Source organism: Scleropages formosus, chromosome 14, assembly GCF_900964775.1.
Source record: "Scleropages formosus chromosome 14, fSclFor1.1, whole genome shotgun sequence".
NCBI classification, from domain to species: Eukaryota; Metazoa; Chordata; class Actinopteri; order Osteoglossiformes; family Osteoglossidae; genus Scleropages; species Scleropages formosus.
Genome location: NC_041819.1, coordinates 12491024 through 12511081, shown reverse-complemented (window position 1 = coordinate 12511081; position 20058 = coordinate 12491024). Strand labels below are relative to the sequence as shown.

Below are 20058 nucleotides of genomic sequence, written 5' to 3'. Positions count from 1 at the left end.
TCTTTGGAAAGTGGGCTTTGCACACAGTGGTAGTTAATCATCAATCCAATTTGAATAACCACTTCTCCTGAGCAGGGTCACGGTGAGTCGGCGCCTATTTCAGAATTGCTGGCTACAAGGTCGAGGGGGGATGCACCCTGGATGGGACGCCAATCCACCGCAGGGCAGCCACACACACCCATTCGCACACTGCAGGCAATTTGGCATCATCAGCCCGTCTGAACTGCATGTCTTTGAACTGTGGGAGGCAACCAGAGCACCCGGAGAAAACCCACGCAGATACCTCAGAAACATGCAAACGCCATACATACTGAGTGGTGATCGAACCCATATTCTCTCGCACCACCCAGGCATTGGGGAGGCAATTTATACACTGTATTACAAACCCTAAATATATAATATAAACACTTATTGCATCTGTTTTTGAACTTGGGTTATGCTTGTGGATGTTTTCATAATGTGCTGCTATCGGGGAAAAAAAAAAAGTGTATGTACAGAAAATACAGCATATGTTTATTTCTTGCGCACTCCACATCGTTACCTTCTTTAATTCAGATTTTAAACTCCATTATTTAATGGAATTATCTGGTAATTTTTCTTATTAATGCCGTAGCCTTGGGCCTTGGATGTATTTACAGACGTGACGATTTTTACGATCGCTGTAGAGCTATGCTTTACAAAAGCATCAAGAATGCGTGCCTTGCTGCTCAGTTGTTGTAAAACGTAGGCCAGAAATATGAGGGACTTGCGCTGAGACACATTATAAGGAAAATGTGACAGCGGACATTTCGAAGCCTTCTCGTTCTCGGTGAGGTGCATATTTCCACGCTGATCGGATCTGTGACCAATCATTTCTGCGTTTCTGCACGTGGGCTTCGGTGAATTTAGGTTTCCTTTTGTAGCCAGGGCTGAAGCTGTAAGAAATGCCAACCGCCATCCAGGAGCAAAACCGCGGAGTGGCACCTGCTGAGCTTGTGGTGGAAACAATGTGTTAGCAGCGCAGAGCCCACAGCGTGCTGAAAGAGCGCCCCACGCGTGCAGGCCGATATCGCTCTCACACGCCGCTTCTCATAACACTACGCTCTCGCTGTCATTCGTTTCCCCGCCGAGAGCGGCGCGTCGCTGAAGCCAGGGTCACCGCCAGAACAAAACGTTTATTTGAGCGGAAGCTCGAGTCACGTGATGCGCCACACAAACACCTACGCGCTCTCGGAATCGTGGTCGCACCTGTGACGCTGAAAAATCGCGGCGGTGTCCTATGGCTGGTTTTTAATGGATTAATTCATGTACATTTAACACACACACATTTTCTGAACCACTTGTCCCATACAGGGTCACAGGGAGCCAGAGTCTAACCCGGCAGCACAGGGCGCAAGGCCGGAGGGGGAGGGGACGCCAGTCCGTCGCAAGGCACCCCAAGCGGGACTCGAACCCCGTACCCACCGGAGCGCCACCGCACCCCCCTGTACATTTAACATCGATCGCAAATATTGCATTAGAACACCACGCTGTCCTGCGTGTCCTCTGCGATACTGAAGGTCACCGAGTGACGCAGAGCGATCCACGTGCTGTAAGGATGTACGAGGACGACGTGACGCAAGCTGTGCTGCGGGTTTGCCGTCCGGTTTCCGTGCGTTCTCCTCGAACACGTACAGTTAAAACGAGCGACACCGGGCTTCTGCGACACTCGCGGTCCTATAAGATGAGTAGGTCTTGCGGCGACTGCCGAGATCAGCCAGCCCAGCGCAGCCTGAGGCGGCGGGGGTGGATCAGTGATTGACAGGATGGGAAAAGTGTCTCATGACTTTTTGTCAAAAGCTCCACTGCAAGACCCATAAATACAAGTAGTGAGAACTGACCTTGTTTTTCTTCGTAGCTAATAGGAGCCCACACGCCTCCTTTCGTGTTGACTTTGCCGACGCTACGCTTTCAGTTAACCCGTTGTTAGTCATCCCTCGTCCCGCAGTAGAAACTGCAGCAAAGTGTGAACTGCGCTTAGAGTTTGCGCTCGGGCTGGTGGTTGTTTGCGGAGAAAAGACAAAAACTCTGAAAATATAAGCACGATTTACCACAACCAGTGTGAATCTGGGCTGAAGCGATGTTTTACCGTGCGCCTGGCCTAGAGGAGCATGGAAATTCACTGTGCGGCATCAAGCGGGATGACCTAAAGGGTCACCTTGCTGAGCTCGCGACACTAAATCCTGAGCACGGGTCCAAAAGAGTCTTTCCGCGAAACGTGGACGGTCCTTATTGTCGCGTACTGGCGTTTAAGTTAAATAAAGCGAAATAATGCTCACGAGATATAAAAAGCCAGCTACACTCCTACAGTGTCTTGTACAATTAAGTTACTCTTTGTACTTAGTACCAGTTACATTAAGTTACTACGTTAATAAGCACAGGTGCTCCTAACAAGCTGCTCTTCTGCTGGGTGCACGCTTTTCTTTTCCCCACATCTTTTTCTCGGAGCGCCGGCAAGAAGCCGAGGAAGAAATAGCCGAGGTCCGAGGAACGGGGGTGTCGCGCGGAACGAGGCCGCGGCGAAAACGCCGAAACGCCGCAACGCCGCGCTCTTCGCCCGGAGTGTCGCGGCCGTTTCTGCGCCTCTTTTTCCGAGACTTTCATTTCAAAAAGGCTGGAATCAGCTGCTCGTGTACAATCTCTTTGTTTTCTCTGTTTTTGTTTCACTTTTACACACGGCAGTACTCCTTGTGCCATTTCCCTTTTCTCTGGAGCGTGTACCACAGTAAATAGCGGTTATATATATATATATTTTTTTTTTTTCCACATTTATGAGTTGTGAGGTAGAACAAGGAAAGCACACAAATCCAGCATGTAATGGCAGTAACCCAGTCGCCAGTCTCTCTTCAGCCAAAAGAGAAGCAGGCCGCTTCGGAGGGTGAGAAAATGACAGCGGCAGGAAACCGTGTTGCTCTTAAGAGTGCTGAAGCAAGGATGCGTCACTTGTACGCTTTATAGAGGGAGCGCATGTTTGGCCGCGCGAGGCAGGAGCGGCACGAGGCCCAGGCGCCGGGCGGGCGCGTACGGCCAGGGGCCCCCCTCTCAGGAAATGTGACCGCGCGTGCATTGTCAGTGTACGGAAACCGCCGCGTGTGGGCACCTCCAGGAGCTCCCGCGGCGCCGGCCCGCTGTCACTTCCGAGAAGAGGTGAGGGGCGCGAGCACGAGCGCGAGCGAGCTCTCAGGCAGCCCCGTGGGTTTCTCCCTTGATGTCTGCCTCTCCGCTTTCGGTTCACATCATGGCATAAATGTGGGCCGTGCTGCAGTTCGCACCTCACACGTCCCACCCCCACCTCGGTTCGCCTCCCCGGCGCGCCCCCCTCCCGGCCCACGCTGCCTTCTTTCACACACCAGAGACCCCCGGGGGGGTTCCCAGAGCGCGGTGACGTAGAGCCTCTGCACTTTGTGCTACAGTGCCACACCGTAGCTCTTGTGTCCAGTTACTTTATTTTACACCTTGTACGCACATCACGCATCTATGACGTGCGCACGCTTTCTTTCTTGCACGTTTTCAGAAATCACAAGTAATAAAATGGTAACTGTAAAATGCAGAAATCTGCACCCATTAAGCATCACTTTCCCACCGTTGCGAAAGGAGCGGGAGATACTTCTTTCGCTGGGGTGAACGGCGTCGCGCGTTGGACAACGTTCAGGTGGAAACCTCCTGGGAGTTCTGGTGATGTTGTGAACCTCATTTTCTTTTGGTTCCAGGTTCATTTTGCAGCACAGCCCAGCCCTGCTGGGGAACTGAAGGTGGTTTCCCCCCTCTTATACTAACTCCTTTCTGAACTTAGTCTTAGGTGTTTCACAAAAATATTTGTTTTAGATGGTTATTTAATGTCTTCTGCATTGGCGTCAATGAGAAAGAGCATATTTTAGATTTCCAAGTATCCCTTTTGCAAAAAGTTACAGTATTACAGTAAGGATTTTGTATGTCGTTAAAGAAAGAAAGTATATATGTAGACATAATGAAAGCACTTGTCCCAAGCGGGATCACAGCGAACCGGAGCCTATCCCAGCAACACAGGGCACAAGGCTGGAGGGGGAGGGTTCACACCCAGGACGGGACGCCAGTCCATCTCAAGGCGCCCCAAGCAAGGCTCGAACCCCAGACCTGCTGCGCCAAGCAGTTGTTGACGATGGATGGTTACTAAGCTTTGTAGGAAGTTCATTAATTAAGAGCATTGTTTTTGGAAGCATTCTCACTTTACAGCTTTTTTCCCCAAGTGCCTGTTCTTGAGAAGCCGGTTCCTGCTCAAGATGTATCTGCATCAAAATACCAATTTGTAAGTTTTTAGTACAAATATCTGTCTTAGTTATTTTGTGAGCAACTTGTGCTCAATGGCTCGGACATTTAACAAATTTCTGATGCACTCATTGACGGTGTTGTACCAGTGTAAAGACAGAAATGTGTGTATTGCACAAAAATATATAGATTATTTTGATTTTTGAGATAATTTCAGGCCCTCTGCCTTTAGTGAATTGTCAACTAAGAAATTTTGCTCTGGTGAAGTGGTTCTGTTCTACAGTTATATCTTTTCAGGGGGGTTGCACTGCAGACTTGTTCAAGATCAACACTTGCAATGCAGGCTGGATGGGTTCATGAAGGACTGTCTTATTTCTTATAATTGCTATTTTAAAGCTGACAGGAAATCCATCCACAAGCACAGCATACTTTCCTGCTGTGATTATGACATTTCCATCAAGAGCACCTGTTCACAAACAACAACGTTACAGACCACTGCCCCCTCATTTATTTCCATAACAGAGGTGTGACCCAGAACCAGAGATGCGTGTGTGGTCTCTTGGCCTGTGCAACAGTCACCAGTGGGGGCTGCATGTGGAAGAAATCAGCATTGCTGTGGTTCATTGGTATTGCCATGAATGTGAATTGGCCTTAAAGGTCTGTTACAGAAACCACAACCTGACAGCCTTCTGCAGCCACTTACTGTAGATGTACTGTATGGATCCCAGCCGTGTTACGAGACGTTTCACTATTCTCCTCATATTGCTGCTGACACTCTTATAATAATACATTTTATGGTTCATACCTTAAAATCAGTTGTACTGTGATGACGATTCAACTCCAAGCAGGGCGAGTGAGGTTAGAGTAATTTCAAAACAGCTGGATATGCTGGAGAATTTACTGGGTTTCTCAGCGAACGGCGGCTGAAATGTCACCGAGGCTCCAGATGCATCAAGAATAGGTCATGTTTTTAGAAACTGGCTCCATCCCTCAGTACCTTCCTCAGGTAGAGATTGCCAGCCCATGGTCACCAGGCTGCCATTAACACCATCCATTTTTAGAGCTCTGTTACTACACCCCCAGTGGCTTTGCAGTTCCATTTACGGTACATTTGTTCCTTTAGCTGATGCTTTTCTCTAAAAGGACTTGCAGTGTTAAGCTACCTACAGTTATTTACCCATTTACACAGTTGGGTTATTTCACTGGAGCAATTTTTCTGTAAGTACCTTTCTGAAGGGTAGCACATCTGGAGGTGGGATTTGGTGAGAAGAACTCAGCCCCAGTGGTGCAGTACCCCTTCACATTCTTATGTTGTGCAGTGCTCCACTTTACTGAGTTTATTTCTTATGTCACATACAATCTGGTGATCTTGAAATTACATACCACGCGTGGCTCTTCAGCCAGTGCGTTAAATGAAAATCATTAATTGTCTAGGAGCCTATTCTTATTAGCTCCTCAGCATAAGGTTCAGACAACTATTTGCTTGAATTGCAAACACATTCTGCAGTCAACCAGCTGGCTAAGCAATATTTGCAAGATGCTTGATAAGGTGACTATTTGATGAGTTACGGGTAGTTAAACCACATCCCTTGAAGAAACATCTCTGCATGGAAACCACAGAAGCATTAGAACCTTTTCTTATGCAAAAGCCTGAAATCAGAAATGAAAAGGTAGATGCTATATGTCTGCTTTCTTTTGAAGGGAAAGAGCTGTAATCTTTCTTTCAGTTGTTATAATGTCTGTATTTAGTTGACGCTTTTCTCCAAAGCGACTTACAATAGTTTACCCATTTATACAGGTGGGCAACTTTTTACTGGAGCAATTTAGGGTAAGTACCATGTTCAAGGGTACCACAGCTCGAGGTGAGGCTTGAACCTGTGGGTCCAAAGACAACAGCTCTGACCACTGCGACACCAGCTATTCTCATAAATGTAGAATTCGCAACTAGACCCATCATTAAAAACACACGACTAAATTATCAGTTTGTTTATTGGATTTGCATAATAAAAGCCAACGAACCAACGTCAAGAACCGCTTTTCCCAAGCGGCATCGCGACAAACTGAAGCCTAACCCAACAACACAAGTGCACAAGGCCAAAGCAGGAGGGAACGCCAGTCCACCACAAGGCACCCCAAGCAGGACTCGAACCCCAGACCCTCCACACAGCAGGCACCGCATAATAAAACCTTATATCACAAATTTCCAAGCAAAATATTGTCCTCCCGGTGTTTGGAAAGAACTCCACTAAGTTACAGTTTGTTAGGTATTAGGGGGACCCAAAAAAATATTCTCATTATAGTTGGCTTATTTAAGCAGCTGAGTTAAACACAAATACTGGGGGCGCATTAGACTTGTACTTGTAATGCCGACACGCTGTACCTCAGACATATTTCGTGCCACTTTTGTCATCAGAAAAAGGCAGAGCGTAGCAGGCAAAGCAATATGTGAAACAATGTGAGCTGACAAACCATCCATGTGGTTAATATATTTGTCTGATAAGATACTTGTGGTTAAATTTATGTTTTGCGTCTGACCACTACAACGCAAGACGTTTCACGCATCCTGACTCAGATTGCTGACAAGATGTTTATTTTAAATGTCAAATATTCTTTGGTTTGTTTTTTGTCTTAATGTGCTTAGTGTAACTGAGAGGACAAACCCTGTTCAGATGAGTTGTTGTAACGTGTTAAGATTTTTAGTGAGACAAATCACACGACAACACCACACCAGTGTAACATCACCCACTTGCAGGAGTGTAGAGCTGCTACTTTTTGTCGTAAAATTGCTTTTTAACTGCGATTATACTGTATCTGTGTATTAACAAATGATATAAAAGTTTGTTACATATTTATGATAGTCTAGTGATCTTTTACAAGAATTACGAGAGCAAATTCAGTTCTAAAAAATACCACAATTAAGCACTATCACGTTGATGACTTTTTACACATTGAAAGGTATTTTTCTGCAAGCATGAATTTGGGAGGGAATTAAACACAACTGTAAATGTAACTAGCACCACATTAATGTTTTATTTGTTCGAACATGTGCACATTTGTGTCTGTCGATACTCTGTTGCAGTTTCACATTTGAAATAAATACAGGGATGTACGTAATGTTGAACTAGTGCTTAATAAATGTAAGTGAATTATTGACCATTGCTGAGTGTTTACTCTGTGCGCGTGTGGCTGCCCTGCAATGGAGTGGCATCCCATCCAGGGTGTACCCCACCCAGCCTCGTGCCCAGTGATTTCGGGAAAGGCTCCGTGCCACCGCAACCCAACAAAGACAAGCGCTTACCGTAACTGAGTGAGTGAGTGATATGTGGATGAATATGTAATTGTAAGTGTGCCTCGTGATCTGCAGTGTGGTGATTAACAATGGCAATAGAGAGATATTTTGACTGGGAGATTTATTTATTTGAACTTTACTTCTCCTTATCGATTTCCCTTTGCCTACAGTCACACCCCGTGCAGTGACAGCTGTTCACTGATGATGACATTACAGTAAAAGCTTGGGCATTAATTATATTAACTTTTATGACATTCGTTGTAAAGCTGATTGTAACTTGTGATGCAACCTAAAAAGTGTACCAAAAGGTGTACTAGCTACACATCCTCCCTAACTGGAAAGTGTATAGATGTGGCAAATCCATCCAAACTGTGAAGGGTATGTTCTCAACACATCCTCCCACACTTCACACATTGCGTTGTCATCTTTGTCTTCCAGAGGATGTCAGTTTCAGTGTTCATGAGCTCTACATCAACTCTACAAAGTTTTGCTGTCAGTTGTTGCTCTTCTGCTGTTGTGTAGCTACCTTGCTAATTATTCACCGATTTACATTTTTTCATTTCCTGCAAAGGAGCGTACAGTTATCGTGAACTGGTACTCAGCTGACACCTTGGTTCAGTGCAGCGTACAGTGCTGGATACACTGTGCCAAACTCACTGCAGTAATTCACCCACCTGTAGAGCAGAGCAATGCAGCACACACATACACACGGATACACACACACACACACACACACACACACACACACACACACACACACACACTATGGGAAATTCTGATTCACCAGTTCACCAGAAACACGCATCTTTGGACTGCGGGAGGAAATGCACATGAACACAGGGAGAACATGCAGACTCCGCACGGCCCCTGAACCCGATTCAAACCCATGTCCGAAGGTGCATCCCAAGGTGTCGCCCAAAATGTGTTACAAATCGTGTGCTTTCAAACCGGAGTGTCGATGTTAGCACGAGCAACGGAATGTCCCACAGATACTCCACCTATTAGACACCCTTTGACTAGCTGCAATAAACTAGTTATAAAACTTGTAACCAGCGCTTTGTACTGCGTAATTCTTATGGTCTAAATGAACCATTGCCCAAGTAGGTAACTCTCTAATCCGCTTCACTGACAAAGCACAGCAAGTTCAGAGAATGTGACTCCTACTATAGGATTTTACCTTTTTTTTTTTTTTTTTTTTTTTTTGGATTTAAGAATCTAAAAACACTGGCATCTTTCATTTGCTGGGTATTTCAAAGATGCTGCCTGGTGTGTAGTCTTTCCTGTTGTGGCCAGGCGATCGCATTATGGTTATGCACGCTGACCTTGTTTGAATTCTGCTCCTATCATAACCTTTGTGAAAAGTGTTTACCATGAACTGCTGCAGTATAGATGCCCTCATGTGTAAATGGATCAACCGGTGTAATCTGGATAAACGACATGCAAGTGATATGTTTGAGCTTGAATCCCCGCTGCTGTTGTAGTCCACATGAAAACAATAAAATAGTCATGATCCTGAATTGCTCTAGTAAAAAGGACAAAGCACTCTGAATGGGCAAATAATTTACCCTTATAATTTATATAGTGCTTTATTATACTATGAAAGTAAGACACTTAGTGTACAAAGTTGACGTTGCAAGTCAAACTGGACAAAAGTTTCAGATAAAAACTATTAATAATAACACCTAACAGACTCTGGTCGTTTGTTCAGTTTAGTTGAAAGTATTTAATTCTATTGGCACGGCAAATTTAATTTTTTGGAAAGGTGTGTAGAAATGTTTCCATGAGTTAAAACTCGCCACTGAAGCTGTTAACATGGCTAGTGTTTCAAAAAATGAAGAAGCATAGTTTTATGAAACAAGGTGTCTTGGTACACCACACCCTGCTCAGTACACGGTAATTATAATAGCGATGACGGTTATTGAAATACACTGGTTGAGTGCTGTCTTAGTACCTGACTACTGCTGTGTGCTAATAGTTTACTTTTACTGAAGCAGATTTTTGGAATGCTTTTTTGGAGTACTTGAGTAAAGTTTAACAGTAAAGTTTAATAGTACTTTTTACTACGGTACATTTGCTTGAGTATTGTTCTTCATAACTTTACTCTTACACGCCACCTCTGTTAGAAGTAATGGTGTCCTGCAGTTTTTGCTGTTGAATGTATGATCAACATACAAAATTTTCATTGCTTTTTTTTGCGTTTAAAATGGCTGAAGTTTTTAAGACCCAAATAATTTCATTTCTCTCTTCTTACAACAGCACAGTGGCTCGGTGGGTTATGAGTATTTCTGTAAGCTGAAGATTTCAGTTACTTTCCAGATTTTTTTGTTTTACCACTAACTGTTCTCTTTTTCACATCGTAATAAGGTTGACACCGCGTTTCATGCGACGCCAACAACCCTATCCTGCACCACAACAGAACACAAGAGAATTCTGACAACCGCTAACACAGGCAGTTAAAAAAACTCGTGTAACATCTACAAATACTTCTACAATCATCCACCAGAATGATCCTTGAGAAAATGTTTAAAATGACCCCTAAAAGGTGAACACATCTTCTGTCGTGTGATGGAAAAAGTTTGCTGTGCTCCTGCCACCGAAAGGGCCAGAACCTTTGAAGTACCAAGCGACTGAGACATGTGACTGGGGCGGTAGACAGCCTCAGGAAGCCACTCTTAGCTCTTGTAAGACAAAAAGGGGTGACACTCTGTCAAACAGAAGAGGAAGGACTCAAGAGTCACAAACCCTGTGAGAGAAGGAGGTACGGAGATGGAACTCTGCATCTGGATTTATGTGACTTTTTCTGTTACCACTGGTCTCGCTCAAGGTGAGTGCCTTTCTGTGCAGTTCAGCGTGTGTTTTTTTTCAACTTCACTTCGTATTTGTTGTTTGAAGCCGTTCAGAATGACTTGCCTACATGTTTCGGGTTAGGGAACTTTCCCGTGAAATGTCCTCATGTTTAGCGGGCTGTATGTTTGATGCTCTGCGTACAAGTGAACGAACAAGCGATCTCATACATTCACATACAACATCATCAACAACATCAGCGATGCTTAAAAGTGAACACATTACTAACCTGTGGAAGAGAATTGTTTGCTCTCAAAATGTCTTTTAAACGTGTGTATTTAGTCTGTTTTTTGGTCGGAATAATTGTAAGAGCAACTATTTCTAAATACATTCGTAGAACAGTAAATATTCAAAAATGAAAGAGCTGGTCCTGATAAGTCTTCAGTCTACATCACGAGGTATGTTCTGCAGAGCTGATCCTGGGTCAGCCAAGATTCAGAGCAAAACCTATTGTTCATTCATTCATTCATTCATTCATTCATAGTACATAACCCCTTGTCCAGTCCATGGTCATGGTGTCTATCCTGGGGAGTACGTGGAGTGAGGCAGGGGATACCCTGGAGAGAATACCAGTGAACAATGACACGCTCTTTTAGTCACACATGTACACATTTAAAGCAGTTTAGAATAACTAGGTAATGGATGTTTTTGGACTGTGGGAGGAAGCCAGAGCACTCTGAGGACACCCATATGAATTCCAGGAGAACAGGCAAACTCTGCAGACTGATCCAGATTCAAACCCACACCTAGACCTACATCTTGGGAGCTGTGGACCACCAGCGATACCTTCTGGTGCCTGATGTTGCATACTGTACTGACTGGGTGGAAAGTGGACAAGGGACAGAGGCTGAGCAGTGGTTTCAGACCATTAATAACAGAGTTTCTGTTTTTCAGTTAGTGATGCGTTATACGTGTAGATCTTTGTCCTTGGCAAACATTGTGCTGAACGCTAATAAAATATATGAATCGCTAAACTGTTGTTTCTCAAAGAACTTTGGATTTGTAAGATCTTAACAAAGGTCCAACTAATTCTGTTATTAAGACCCAGTACAGCCTTGTTCAAAGGTACCAAAATACAGGTGTAATATATGAAACTGACACCAGTACGTCAGCTTGACAGTTTAAATACAACAGGTGCAAACAAGAGATTGTGAATTTTTACAAACTTCTTTCAAACCAAAACAAAATCATTCTACTCATGTGGTTTCGACTTATTTTCCCAGTAACTTGAACTTTAATTCCCCAGTGACAGGACACCATTCTGGAATTTCTCTGTATACTGATGTGACTTCGCTCTCTCCAAAACAAGATTCCGCAGTGCAAATAATAAATGGTAACTAATATTTATCGTTGTCACAGATATTTATGTTTCTTTAATGCCTATGTCAATAACACACACACAGATACACTTGTAGTGTAGTTAATTATTACAATAGTCAGTTTTAATGCCAAATTGTAATTTTTATGTATTTTGTTTCCTTTCCATGATCATGATCTATTCTGCTACACTTCTAGAGAAAAGGGAGGAGTATTTTGACTTGAACAGCACTGTGAATTTGTCCTGCACCAATAAGAAGTTGTCAGTTGTGTACGTAATGTGGAACATTAACATCAATAATTCCAAATGCATAATAGCATCTAATACTGCAAAAGAAGAAGACACTTGTAACGATGGAAAAGTTCTTCACAACATTACTAATGGTGAAGTCTACCTTCACATTCCTCGCTTTACAAAAAAAGATGAAGGACTTTATCACTGTGAAATAGCATCCAAAGAAGGAAGTCACTCCACAGAAATCAAAGTGTACGCTAGAGGTAAGAATTATTTCCTCAGTGAAAAATTTCACCTTTGAAAAGACAACTAATTTTTTGATGATGGAAAACATATACACATTGATTAATTTCAGCAATATGTTGATACAGCCATAATGTCTTTGTATATTTCAAGTATACTAAGTTCAGTATCACATCTCATGATTATTAATATGTTCTTTCGGTGGGTTTCAGCCTCCCTAAACATATCCACCAGGCTGGATGCAGACCACAGGGTCGCTGTGTGTTCAGCCACAGGAGCTCCTCCAGGTGTCTCCATCTCATGGAGGACATCATGGAACTCAACCGGTAACCAGAACTGCACACCAAACCCAGATGGCACCTTCGACATGGAGAGCCGTGTCAGCCTGCCTGATGGTGTCAATGAAACTGACCTGGAGTGTATCGTCACACATCCTGACTGGAACAAGAACCACACTGAGATACTTCATGTTCCTTCTTTGCTCAGTACGTGTCAGTGGTTTTGTGAAACTTTTAAACTCTTTGACTAATTTTGCTACATTTGGGACAAAGGTGACTTCTCTAGGACATCTTACAGTGTGAAGTTACTTACAGTAACTTACCCATTATTATAGCTGCGGAATTTCTAAATTGAGCAATAAAGAGAAAGTACCTTGTACAAGGGCAGTATAACAGGAGGTCAGATCTGAACCTGCAACCTCCGCACCACCTGCAAATCCACATTTTACAACAAACTCGTTTAGTCTTTGAAGTAATCCAACTGCCATGCGTTTTGTCTTTCATTTTAATAATAATTGTTCCGCTTTCTCTAGAGCACCAACACTCACCCATACTGCTCTGTTGAATAGATGGGTAAATGATTGTTGGTAGCTTGGCATAGTGCATCCAGCGCTGTGAGCTGTCTGTGGCAAAGTATCCTCTTAGCACTAGCTAAAAATAACTGATTGTTACATAGAAGGCCTTGAAAAAAGTCTGAAACATTCATTTTCTATTAATACTTGATGAGTTTGTATGATGCTGATATTAAGGTATATCACTGACGAGCAAAAAATTTTTAATTTTGAATTTCCCAAATGTTTGCTTCAATCAGTGTCTGAGTCTTGTAATGTTTAATGGCGAATACTCTTTTCAGGACCATACCAACATCTCTGGCAGTGGATAATAATATCTGTGTGCTCCATCTGCTTTTTAACGGGAGTACTGACTGGACTCTACATCATAAGGAAGCATCTCAGTAAAATAAGGTATGACAGATGACGAGCACATTATTGCTGCGCTTACACTGTGCTAGCTATTGACATTCTACATTTTTACAAAAAATGTTATTTCTAAAAAATAAATACATGATGTTTTATTAATAAAATATTGCAAGTTGCACTCAGTTTACCTTAACATTTCCATGTTCTGTCTACCAGGAACTGTTGTAAATTCAGGTTTTCCCCTCCTCCTCCTCCTCCTTCTCCTCATGCTACAATGAAGGTTTGTTAAGTGTTTGAATACTTTCAAATTTATAATGGCTGTTTGCCTGGTGCACAAATACATTTTTAGTTGTTACTGTTATAGTTTACTGTCATTGCATTAATTTACAAAATCTTTTCTAGAAATCAAATGATTAGTAATTTTTAGTGGAAAAGAGTAAACATGAATCATGTTGAATACTTTTATTTATATCTAAAAAAGTCACAATACTTCAGGTGCAATAAGTAGAACGAGTAGACGTGTCATTTATTAGATAGGGTTGCTTGTTTTGAGTCAGTATTGAGAAAAACACTGACAAATTCTAGAGTGTATATACTAATATATAAATGGACGATAGTTCTCCTAAAGACTATTTGTTGGTTTAATGTCAAGCGCTAACCCAAAGTTTCACATTTACTTATTGCAAACAGCAGTGGCCCTGTGCTGATTTGTGGAAACCATAGAAAACTTTTTCTCCAAGTACATATTGTCTCTCTAGTACATCCACTTAACCCATTTCATGGAAGTGATGAGTCTTGTATTTTTTAAATTAAATTATCAGATTTATCACAACAAATCCCAGATGAGAACAGATATCTGGAGCTGGATGTGTCACACAATGTGTCACAAACATCTGGATTGCTGACCTCTGCTTCTGATGTTGTGTTGATGGGGACAGCTGGTAGTGCAGTGGTTGGAGTTGCTGCCTTCGGGCACAAAGAATGTAGGCTGGAATCCCATCTCTAAATATAGTACATTTGAGCAAGGTACTTACCTTAAAATTGCTCCAGTAAAATTACCAAGCTGTATAAAGAGGTAGATTAACATTGTACTGTAGGTCACGTTTGAGAAAAGCGCTCGCTAACCGAATAAATGTAAATTTAAATGTTCATCCACAGGACGTGGAAGAACTGGAACCCTACGCCAGCTACGTGCAGCGAATCAACTCCATCTACAACTCCTCTGCTGAGCTCTGCAACGTGTAGCTCCACTTGGAGAAGCACAATCGCAGTGGTACGGAGGATGGACGAGCGGAGGACACCTTGTCGCCTCTGAGACAAACACTCAGGAAGCCTGAATCTGAAGTGAGTGGGTCTGCTGTTCCCAGGACTCTCCTCACTTCTGTAGCATCATCTTGTTTCAGCCTGAGCTGGAAAACCCTCGCAGTGAGCACAAAGTTGACATTTCTCTGCTGAAATCATCGAAAGGACCCGATGTCCAAGAGCAAGTGGAGAGATTACAAACATCAAAACTGAAGCAACTGCAGCTGGAGGTGAAAGCGTCACCATGCTCTTGACAGTACTGGGTGGCACAGGGATTTTCACCTCAGGTCGGAAGAACGGTAACAGAAAGCATGAAGACATACATTGCAGAAGATTTATCATCACTGGAGCAAAGTGTAGACATGAGACAACACTCATTTCCACTCATTTCTGCAGGAACAATTACCTACACACTCATGGACATCCTGTTACTCATGTATTTTTTTCACAAGAAGTATTATTTGAGCACCTGTATCACTTGCTTTCTTTTTAAGTTCATTTAGCAATGATGTCTTCAGTATTGGGCAAAAGTGCAATTATTGATGTGGTTTTAACACATTATTTATAATATAATGCTTTATTAACTGCTAGAAACATATAATCTATGCTTTTAAATGTAGATCTTGAGTCATAGTGGATTACACTTTATGTGTAGAATAATAAAATGAATTCAGCACTCGGCCTTATTGCGTATGAAGCAATGAGTCAGACTCTCTAACTGTGCAGATAAACCAGATGTTATCACTGAGGGCCCTCAGACACGTGGCAGTTTCTCCTACAGAGAGACACTTTACCTGATGTCAGACTCCATCTAGTGGAAGACAGCAGAGCCATCTGAGAACCTTATAAACTGTGTAATACAGTACATATCGTAAAACTTTGTAGTGCCAGATTAAAGTAGAGGAAACAGTGTAATATGGTATGTAATTGCGTTGGTTGACAAATGACAAATAATAACGTTATCCATCCATCCATCCATCTTCTTCCGCTATCCGGGGCCGGGTCGCGGGGGCAGGAGTCCGAGCAGAGTCCTCCAGACTTCCCTCTCCCCGCACACCTCCTCCAGTTCCCCTGGGGAAACCCCAAGGCGTTCCCAGGCCAGCCGGGAGACGTAGTCTCTCCAACGTATCCTGGGTCTGCCCCGAGGCCTCCTCCCAGTGGGACATGCCTGGAACAACTCACCAGGGAGGCGTCCAGGAGGCATCCGGAACAGATGCCCGAGCCACCTCAACTGGCTCCTCTCGATGCGGAGGAGCAGCGGCTCTACTCCGAGCTCCTCCCGGGTGACTGAGCTCCTCACCCTGTCCCTAAGGGTGCGCCCAGCCACTCTGCGGAGGAAACTCATTTCTGCCACTTGTATCCGCGATCTCATTCTTTAGCTCATGACCATAGGTGAGGGTAGGAATGTAGATTGACCGGTAAATTGAGAGCTTAGCCTTACGGCTCAGCTCCCTCTTCACCACAACAGACCGGTACAATGACCACATTACTGCGGACGCCGCACCGATCCGTCCGTCAACCTGCCGCTCCATTTTTCCCTCACTCGTGAACAAGACCCCGAGATACTTAAACTCCTCCACTTGAGGGAGTGGCTCCCCCCTAACCCGGAGGGGGCAATCCACCTTTTTCCGACTGAGAACCATGGCCTCGGATTTGGAGGTGCTGATTCTCATCCCTGCCGCTTTGCACTCAGCTGCAAACCTCCCCAGTGCACGCTGCAAGTCTTGATTTGATGAAGCCAACAGGACCACATCGTCCGCAAAAAGCAGAGATGAGATCCTGCGGCCACCAAAACAGACACCCTCCGTTCCCTGGCTGTGCCTAGAAATTCTGTCCATAAAGATAATGAACAGAATCGGTGACAAAGGGCAGCCCTGGCGGAGTCCAACATGCACCGGGAACAGGTCTGACTTACTGCCGGCAATGCGAACCAAGCTCCTGCTCCGGTCATACAGGGAACGAACAGCTCGTAGCAGCGAGCCCCGAACCCCATAATCCCGAAGTACCTCCCACAGGATGCCACGAGGGACACGGTCGAATGCCTTCTCCAGGTCCACAAAACACATATGGACTGGTTGGGCAAACTCCCACGAACCCTCCAACACCCTAGTGAGGGTATAGAGCTGGTCCAGTGTTCCATGGCCGGGGCGAAAACCGCATTGCTCCTCCTGAATCCGAGGTTCGACTATCGGTCGGATTCTCCTTTCCAGTACCCTGGCATAGACTTTCCCAGGGAGGCTAAGGAGTGTGATCCCCCTATAGTTGGAACACAATCTCTGGTCCCCCTTCTTAAAAAGAGGGACCACCACCCTGGTCTGCCAGTCCAGAGGCACCGTTCCCGAGCTCCACGCGATGCTGCAGAGGCGTGTCAGCCAAGACAGCCCCACGACATCCAGAGACTTGAGAAACTCGGGGCGGATCTCATCCACCCCCGGAGCCTTGCCACCGAGGAGTTTTTTGACTACCTCAGCAACTTCAGCCAGGGTAATGGACGAGTCCCCCTCCAAGTCCCCAGCCTCAGCTTCCTCTATGGAAGGCGTGTCGGAGGGATTAAGGAGATCCTCAAAGTACTCCTTCCACCGCCCGAGGACATCCTCAGCTGAGGTCAGCAACACACCACTTCCACTGTAAACAGTGTTTGTGGAACACCGCTTCCCCCCTCTGAGTCGCCGGACGGTTTGCCAGAATCTCTTTGAGGCCGACCGAAAGTCTTCTTCCATGGCCTCACCGAACTCCTCCCAAGCCCGAGTTTTTGCCGTGGAGCCGCGTTCCGTTTGACCCGTCGGTACCCGTCAGCTGTTTCAGGGGTCCCATGAGCCAGTCAGGCCCGATAGAACTCCTTCTTCAGCTTGACGGCATCCCTTACCTCCGGTGTCCACCACCGTGTTCGGGGATTGCCGCCGTGACAGGCGCCGAAGACCTTATGGCCGCAGCTCCGAACCGCCGCCCCGACAATGGAGGCGTGGAACATAGTCCATTCAGACTCAATGTCCCCCACCTCCCTCGGGACCTGGCTGAAGCTCTGTCGGAGGTGGGAGTTGAAGACCTCTCTGACAGGGGCCTCCGCCAAACGTTCCCAACAGACCCTCACTATGCGTTTGGGCCTGCCAGGTCTGTCCAGCTTTTTCTCCCGCCATCGAATCCAACTCACCACCAGGTGGTGATCAGTTGACAACTCAGCCCCTCTTTTCACCCGAGTGTCCAAGACATATGGCCGAAGATCAGAAGAAACGACTACAAAGTCGATCATCGACCTCCGACCTAGGGTGTCTTGGTGCCAAGTGCACTGATGGACACCCTTATGCATGAACATGGTGTTTGTTATGGATAAACCGTGACTAGCACAGAAATCCAATAACAACTCACCGCTCGGGTTCAGATCAGGGAGGCCGTTCCTCCCAATCACACCCCTCCAGGTGTCACTGTCACTGCCCACGTGGGTGTTAAAGTCCCCCAGTAGAACGACAGAGTCCCCAGTGGGAGCGCTTTCCAGCACGCCCTCCAGGGACTCCAAAAAGGCTGGGTACTCTACACTGCCACTAGGCGCATAAGCACAAACGACAGTGAGAGACCGTTCCCTGACCCGAAGGCGCAGGGAGATGACCCTCTCATTCACCGGGGTAGACTCCAACACATGGTGGCTAAACTGGGGGGCTATTAATAAGCCCACACCTGCCCGCTGCCTCTCACCCTGGGCAACGCCAGAATAGTGGAGAGTCCACCCTTGGTCGAGAAGAGTGGTTCCAGAACCCAAGCCGTGAGTGGAAGTGAGCCTGACTATATCTAGACGGTATCTCTCAACCTCCCGCACCAGCTCAGGCTCCTTCCCCGCCAGTGAGGTGACATTCCAAGTCCCAAAAACCAGAGTTGGCGCCCGAGGTTTGGGTCGGCCAGGCACTCGGCCCCGACCACCGCCCAAATCTCAATGCACCTGCCCCTTACGGTCTCTCCGGCAGGTGGTGAGCCCACCGAAGAGCGGCTCCACGTCATGGCTTCGGGCTGAGCCCGGCCAGGCCCCGTGGGCATAGACCTGGCCACCAGGCGCTCGCATGTGAGCCCCCTCCCCCCAGGCCTGGCTCCAGGGTGGGGCCCCGGTGACCCCATACCGGGCGGGGTAAACGAAAGCCTTGGTTTTAGTTTTTTCATAAGGGGCTTTTGAACTGCAGTTTGGCTCGTCTGTCATCCAGGACCTGTTTGCCATGGGAGACCCTACCAGGGGCATATAGCCCCAGGCAACATAGCTCCTGGAGTCATTCAGGCACTCAAACCCCTCCACCATGGTAAGGTGGCGGTTCACAGAGGGGTAATAACTTTATTCCCTTACTAATTCAATTTATTTTATATAGAGAACTCTTCTAACAGTGACATCGAGCACTGAACAAAGGCATAAGACAAATACACAAATAGTTAGTTAGCTGTATATTAAATTATTACAGTATCTATGCAGTAATTAAAGCTATAAGTATACGTATTGGCCATGGAGGAAAGGAACAAAAAACTCCCAACCAAAAGGCAAGGGGGAAAAAAAAGCCAAGTTCCAGTGGCTGCCCATACCTGCTGGGCATTCTAGATGAAAAAAGACTTAAGACAATTTACAACTAATAACACTGTAGCTGATGTAATGTGTGGCATGTCAGAGGATATTTTTGCAGGGGGTGTAGATTGGCATTCAACACACTGATGTGCAATTTAAAATGAAGGGCTGGATTACATTAAGAGATAAAATTAAAAAATTAGATTAATTCATTCATGCTTGTTTTTCATAAGGGCCACCCCTTATACATGGCAGCTTACAATATAAAGTTTGGACAATACACAACTTCTTACAGGGTTACAGGGTAACGGTTATATGATGGTGATAACAAATGAAACTGTGGAAAAATAAACTTATGACTAGACAGTTACAAGATCACAAAATCAAACCAGAATAAGATGAGGTCAGGAACAACAAAAATAAGTGCAAATATTCCAAATATACAGGTTACAAAGCCAGTTTGATCCTGTAAGCAAGATCAATGTATAACACAGAAGAGCAGAGGTCTGGGTAGTTCCAACACGGTGTGTGAAGAGGTTTGTCTTCCAAGGGTGGTGGGCGCTAATAAAAATTGTAGCAGATGGCACGTGGAGCAGAAACGTATTCCACCACATAGCAGCCATAGGAAAAAATAGGCAGTACTTTCATGTGCTCAGGGAGAGGAGCCGCAGACAGGGGATGTACTCTGTAAAAGAGGAAATAAACCTTGTAGGGATCTGTAAGTTGGAACGAACAACTTAAACCTGATCCCAGCTATATTGGAGAGTTGGTGGAGAGACCGGAGCAGAGTCGTTGTGTGTGTAGTGAAGAATGTCACACACTGGACCAGCAAT

General features: G+C 45.2%; 1 protein-coding gene across 1 annotated transcript; it reads left to right on the top strand.

The window, feature by feature from the left end:
* Positions 1-11886: 11886 nt before the first annotated feature.
* Positions 11887-14718, top strand: LOC108920004 (cell surface glycoprotein CD200 receptor 1-A-like). The gene is made up of 5 exons (XM_029258152.1): positions 11887-12211; positions 12404-12676; positions 13308-13434; positions 13606-13669; positions 14548-14718. Exons 1-5 carry the CDS (start codon positions 11887-11889, stop codon positions 14632-14634), a joined length of 876 nt encoding a protein of 291 aa, XP_029113985.1. The 3' UTR covers positions 14635-14718.
* Positions 14719-20058: the final 5340 nt, after the last annotated feature.

Excerpts from the sequence above, each read along its gene's own strand:
- LOC108920004 (XM_029258152.1), top strand. The coding sequence starts at position 11,887 with ATGATCTATTCTGCTACACTTCTAGAGAAAAGGGAGGAGTATTTTGAC. Across the intron at positions 12,212-12,403 it reads AATCAAAGTGTACGCTAGAG|CCTCCCTAAACATATCCACC; the intron begins GTAAGAATTATT and ends GGTGGGTTTCAG. Across the intron at positions 12,677-13,307 it reads TCATGTTCCTTCTTTGCTCA|GAATACTCTTTTCAGGACCA; the intron begins GTACGTGTCAGT and ends ATGTTTAATGGC.